Below are 6,178 nucleotides of genomic sequence, written 5' to 3'. Positions count from 1 at the left end.
GAGAGAGAGAGACAGAGAGAGAGAGACAGAGAGAGAGAGACAGAGAGAGAGAGAGAGACAGAGAGAGAGAGAGAGAGAGAGAGAGAGAGAGAGAGAGAGAGAGAGAGAGAGCGAGAGAGAGAGAGAGACAGAGAGAGAGAGAGAGAGAGAGAGAGAGAGAGGGGCGGTTGAGTTGGGATTATACAAAGGGCACAGAGAAAGAGGAAGCCATTCTTTAGTAGGTCTGTTTTTCCTCCAGTAAGGTAGTTTATACAAACCCTTACAGCTACTCCAAACACCTTTAAATAATTAGCTTTACAGGCAAGTCACTAAGGTGTAAATCACTAGGCTTGGAAAAAGGTTGACTTGACCTGAACATTGATCAAATAAACATGGTTGATTTGTCTATCATTGATTATTAAATCACATATTATTATGACAAATAAATAGCACTAATAGAACTGAGATAAGTTACATCGCTATAGCCTATAAATATCTATAGCTTTGGGTGCCAGTCTGTTTCTGCTCCATTCTCAACTCCTTGTAACGCCAAACATGGCATGACAATACCATAGAGCGATTCCTCACGAAATCAAGACAAAACAATTACATGATTTGGGGGTTTTCACGAAATGTAATCCATAGAATGGTCCTTGGGAGGAAGGCTTGTTGACATATATTTAACATTTCTATCTAAAAGCATACTTGAGAAATCTGGGGTGGATTGAGAATGGAGCAGAAGACACATTTCAGTTGTTCTGTGTAACTAATGGACAATAAAGTTGTTTTGTATTGTATATTTATGGCATTTTGGCCTTACCCAGGCCTCCTTTAGGACTCCATAATGTTTAATCTGTAGGTGCTACAAAGCAAAACATTGTGTCATATGAAGCTTTACCACTTGCTCTGTAATATGAGTAGTATTTTGATTTCAATAAAAAAATACATGAATTTATGAATATTGAAAAATATAACATGAATATTGAAAAAACAAATATTTTGACTTGGCACATTTCTCAATATATTGTTGAACATAATATACTCTGAGGGCATATCAAAGTTCCAGAGTGGGATCTCTGCTAGTGTTAAAGTTATGGCCCATTTTATACAGAGAAATTGGCATAGTAGGCAATGTAACCAATCACAGCCCAAATTTTTACTTGAATCATTGCACATCCTGCAAATCACCAGCAGAGGGCGACCATTTTGAATCCATTTTCACATTCCCGCTGTTGGTAATGCTTACAAATTGGATCTTACCTCTAAAAGTAGCAGAGATCCCACTCTGGAACTTTGATACAGTTGAAGTCGGAAGTGTACATACACCTTAGCCAAATACATTTAAACTCAGTTTCCTCCTGACAGAGCTGGTGTAACTGAGTCAGGTTTGTAGGCCTCCTTGCTAGCACATGCTTTTTCAGTTCTGCCCACAAATGTTCAATAGGATTGAGGTCAGCGCTTTGTGATGGCCACTCCAATACCTTGACTTTGTTGTCCTTAAGCCATTTTGCCACAACTTTGGAAGTATGCTTGGGGTCATTGTCCATTTGGAAGACCCATTTGCGACCAAGCTTTAACTTCCTGACTGATGTCTTGAGATGTTGCTTCAATATATCCACATAATTTTCCTTCCTCATGATGCCATCTATTTTGTGAAGTGCACCAGTCCCTCCTGCAGCATGATGCTGCCACCCCCATGCTTCCCGGTCAGGATGGTGTTCTTCGGCTTGCAAGCGTTCCCCTTTTTCCTCCAAACATAACGATGGTCATTATGGCCAAACAGTTCTATGTTTGTTTCATCAGACCAGAGGACATTTCTCCAAAAAGTACGATCTTTGTCCCCATGTGCAGTTGCAAACCGTAGTCTGGCTTTTTTATGGCGGTTTTGGAGCAGTGGCTTCTTCCTTGCTGAGTGGCCTTTCAGGTTATGTCGATATAGGACTCGTTTTACTGTGGATATAGATACTTTTGTACCTGTTTCCTCCAGCATCTTCACAAGGTCCTTTGCTGTTGTTCTGGGATTGATTTGCAATTTTCGCACCAAAGTACGTTCATCTCTAGGAGACAGAACACGTCTCCTTCCTGAGCGGTATGACGGCTGCATGGTCCCATAGTGTTTATACTTGCGTACTATTGTTTGTACAGATGAACGTGGTGCCTTCAGGCGTTTGGAAATTGCTCCCAAGGATGAACCAGACTTGTGGAGGTCTACAATTTTTTTCTGAGGTCTTGGCTGATTTCTTTTGATTTTCCCATGATGTCAAGCAAAGAGGCACAGAGTTTGAAGGTAGGCCTTGAAATACATCCACAGGTACACCTCCAATTGACTCAAATGATGTCAATTAGCCTATCAGACACTTCTAAAGCCATGACATCATTTTCTGGAATTTTCCAAGCTGTTTAAAGGCACTGTCAACTTAGTATATGTAAACTTCTGACCCACTGGAATTGTGATACAGTGAATTATAAGTGAAATAATCTGTCTGTAAACAATTGTTGGAAAAATGACCTGTGTCATGCACAAAGTAGATATCCCAACCGACTTTCCAAAACTATAGTTTGTTAACAAGAAATGAGTGGAGTGGTTGAAAAACAAGTTTTAATGACTCCAACCTAAGTGTATGTAAACTTCCGACTTCAACTGTATGTCCGTAGAGTATATTATGTTCAACAATATATTGAGCAATTTGCCAAATCTAAAATGGTATATTTTCAATATTCATGTTTATATTTTTCAATATTCCTAAATTAATGTTTTTTAAAAAATGCTATTGAAATAAGAATGCTACTCCTATTACAGAGCAAGCTGTAAAGCCTATATGACAATGTTTCATGCTTTGTAGCATCTACAGATGAAACATTATGGAGTCTTGAAGGAGGTCTGGGTAAGGCCAACATTTCATAAATATGCCAACTTTGAATAATTATTTCTCAATCATGCTTTTAGATACAAATGTGAAATATATGTCAACAAGCCTTCCTCCAAAGGACCATTCTATGGATACAATTTCGTGAAATGTAAAAAAAAATCATGGTCTTTTTTTGTCCTGGTTTCGTGAGGAATCACTCCGTAAGGAGTTGGCCAGAGCTGAAACAGACTAGAATCCAGGCTAAAATATCCAGCTCAAGTTCTCCAATATTGCTTTAACTAAAAACCCCTTGCACTTGTACAACACACACTTAATCACACACACACCTGCATGTGTCGTGTGCATGACCTAACCACACACCATTAACAGTGGTTATATTAGGACTTAGGTCAACCGCCCAATGAGCATGCCAGAGTGTCACAGTCACTTGGGACATGTGACCAGTCAAAGGTCAAAAGTCAGTATGGATTCTAGCCAGTGGTAACAACATAGACACTAGATCCAGTCAAGCATAAAGGGTATGTTTGTAACCCTAACAGGAATAACTGTCCTATGTCACAATGTAACCACCTCATAAACACTGAGGAGGCTGGAACACAGACACATGTAGACAAACCCTTTAGACTGGCAGATACACAAAGAGAAACAGATATCCTAACAGATGCATATGCACACACACTTGGACACACACACACGTCTGCATGGATAAGATACACAGCTGGTCAGTGCGACCTAATACAGACACCTTTATTGCTCACGCACACACACACACGCACACACACACACACACACACTCTCTCTCTCTCTCTCTCTCTCTCTCTCTCTCTCTCTCTCTCTCTCTCTCTCTCACTCTCTCTCTCTCTCTCTTTCTCTCTCTCCCTCTCTCTGACTGACATTGGCAGGCCTTGTGGTGGTTGGGGAGCTTGCCGTGGTCGCGGGCGTATCCGTTCTGACAGTACTGGCAGTGGCGTCCTGCTGTATGATGCCGACACTTCAGACACACCCCCCCGCTGCGCCGGCCCGACTGTTGGAACACCTCCATGCTGAACCGACACTTAGAGGAGTGGCCGTTACACTCACATGCTGGGGGTAGGAGAGAGGGTGGGGGGGTGGGAGGGGGAGTGAATGAATTTCAGTAAAGGTAGTAAAGTTTACATCCATGATCCAATATGCACTCATTACACACAGACATGCATGCACACATGCAGACGCACCAACAAACACACAGTAATGGGGGGGGTGTGACTCACGGACGCACGGGTGTGGCTGACTGGGCGTGGCTCGTTGCCAGGGCCTGTCATAGTAGAAGTCCTCACATACGTCGCAGTCTGCCCCTGCTGTGTGGTGCTCACACACACACACCGCCCGTCCCGTGTCATCATGACGACACCGCGAGGCATGCCCGTTACACTTACACCTGCCACCCACCTGCAGGTCCGAGAGGGCCAGGGGGGGCCTGACAGGGGGGGCGGAGATCAGTGGGGAGGGAGGAGCTAGCTGGAGATTCTGATTCGCTCTCGCTTTGGAGTTCCGATTGTTGTTTCTCCTCCTCCTCAGTTCCCGCCTCTTATTGTCCCGCCCCTGGCCCTCGATTGTCCAATCACAGACGCCGCCTTCCTGGCACGGACTCCAATGGTGGCCCCCCTCCCTTTTGCGGCCACGCCCTTTTCCTTTACCGTTCCCTCTCTTGGAGGTGTCCATTTCCTGAGTGTCTCGTTCTAAATCCTTCCGGGTCACATTGTGTCCGTCCTCTCCCTGACCCCCCGACCCTTTATTGTGACCCCTCCGCCCGGATTTGTCCATTTTCTCTCCTCTGCTCCTCCCTTGTTTTTCTGTCTTTTTCATATCCTTCTCCACAAACCCCCAAGCGTTGTTGTCCCCATTCACCTGACCCACCACAGCTTCATTCTTCGACCCCACTCTCCACCTCAGAACCCCACTACCTGCTCCCAATCCCTCACCCACCCCCCTATCCTCCGAACTCCCCAACTTGGTCTGCTGGAACTGGGTCATCTGGTGGAAGACCACCCGTATGTCCGTGGCCGTCACCCAGTCCTGCAGGGTGGGGCTGTAGTCAAAGTCTGGGGAGGAGGGCCTTCCATCCAGGGTGGAGAAGGCCAGCACCATGCCACCCCGGTGCCTCTGCAGGGGCCGGGGATCTGAGCATAGAGGCTCGGTCTCCTGGTGTCTGGTCTGGGCCACCGTCTGGGCCTGGAGCCCAAACCTCCCGAGGCAGTCGCTGGAGTAATGCTGCATGGGCCTCCAGGTGCGCCCGTGGTCCATGGATTTGAGCACAGAGATGGAGACCGGATCCGACGGCTCCCCCTGCTGGCAGAACTGCAGGCTGATGTAGGTGACCTCGAAGCGCCGGCCCAGGGGGAGGGTGAGAACCCAGTCCCCATCGTCGGGGCCTCCCACCTGGGCTGTCCAGCAGGTCAGGTTGTAGGGGTTGTGGAGGTCCGTGAGGGAGCTGACATTAACAGCATTTTGGTCAGGAGGTCCTCGGAGGGAGTGGGCGGCACTGACAGGGACACCGTAGGCGGCATTGATGAATTCCGACAGGCAGTGTCGCGGACGCCCATCCAGGTGGTAGCAGGGGTCATGGGGAGAAGTCCAGCTCAGAGGGGAGTGAGAGAGTGAACGGGAAAGGAGGGAAGAAGGGAGGAAAGTGAGGAGAAGTAGGAGAAAAGGGAGGGAGAAAGAGGGGGGAGGGGAGACGGGCAGGAACATCATGTCATCGAGCCTGTGGGAGAACATTCAAAAAGAAAATATTTTAGGGGATAAAGCGACGGGGTGAATCATAAAAGGAAAAGATACTGACGGATTTATATGACTTGTGGTTGGAGCCAAAGGGAGGGGCCTTCTGAGGTAGAGAGACCACCTGTGCCTTTATTAAAAACACACCAGTTCGCGCCACCACCTTGAACATTTAACATCCCTCACATAATCCAACCAAATCTACCTCCTCCCTTAACCAGGCCTCTTTCTGTGAGTTTTGGATGATTGTATGGATGAGATGGATGAGAGCGTATAGAAAACTAGCAGGTCTGTCCTTGATGACAAAAAACAGCTGGGTCTGAAAACACAAGCTGGGCAGCATCCATCATCTTTATGGTCCTCCTTTCAAATCCTTCTACCGCCGCTCTGCTCCACTCCGCTCTACTCAACGCACAAGGGCAAGAACCCGAGTTTTCGAGAACCGAATGTGTGGAGAGAAATGGAAGGAGAGAGAGAGGATGTGAGAAAGAAAGAGCTTAGAGTGGAAGAGAACGCGAGAACTGCGTGTTCGGCTTAAAGCCCCTGTACAGTCACTTCCTGTGAGAAGACAA

At 46.6% G+C, this 6,178-nt stretch overlaps 1 protein-coding gene across 1 annotated transcript; it reads right to left on the bottom strand.

Annotated features, from left to right (window-relative positions):
- Positions 1-3,468: 3,468 nt before the first annotated feature.
- LOC311132584 (netrin-1-like) lies at positions 3,469-5,582 on the bottom strand (the record flags this gene model as incomplete). The annotated part of the gene is made up of 3 exons (XM_084165841.1): positions 3,469-3,473; positions 3,744-3,932; positions 4,100-5,582. 3 exons carry the CDS (start codon positions 5,580-5,582, stop codon positions 3,469-3,471), a joined length of 1,677 nt encoding a protein of 558 aa, XP_084021967.1.
- Between the last annotated feature and the right edge of the window lie 596 nt (positions 5,583-6,178).

The sequence above is a fragment of the Coregonus lavaretus genome (assembly GCF_964263955.1).
Source record: "Coregonus lavaretus genome assembly, chromosome: 7".
NCBI classification, from domain to species: Eukaryota; Metazoa; Chordata; class Actinopteri; order Salmoniformes; family Salmonidae; genus Coregonus; species Coregonus lavaretus.
The sequence above is the reverse complement of the archived record's forward strand: the minus strand, read 5'-3'. Positions and strand labels throughout refer to the sequence as shown.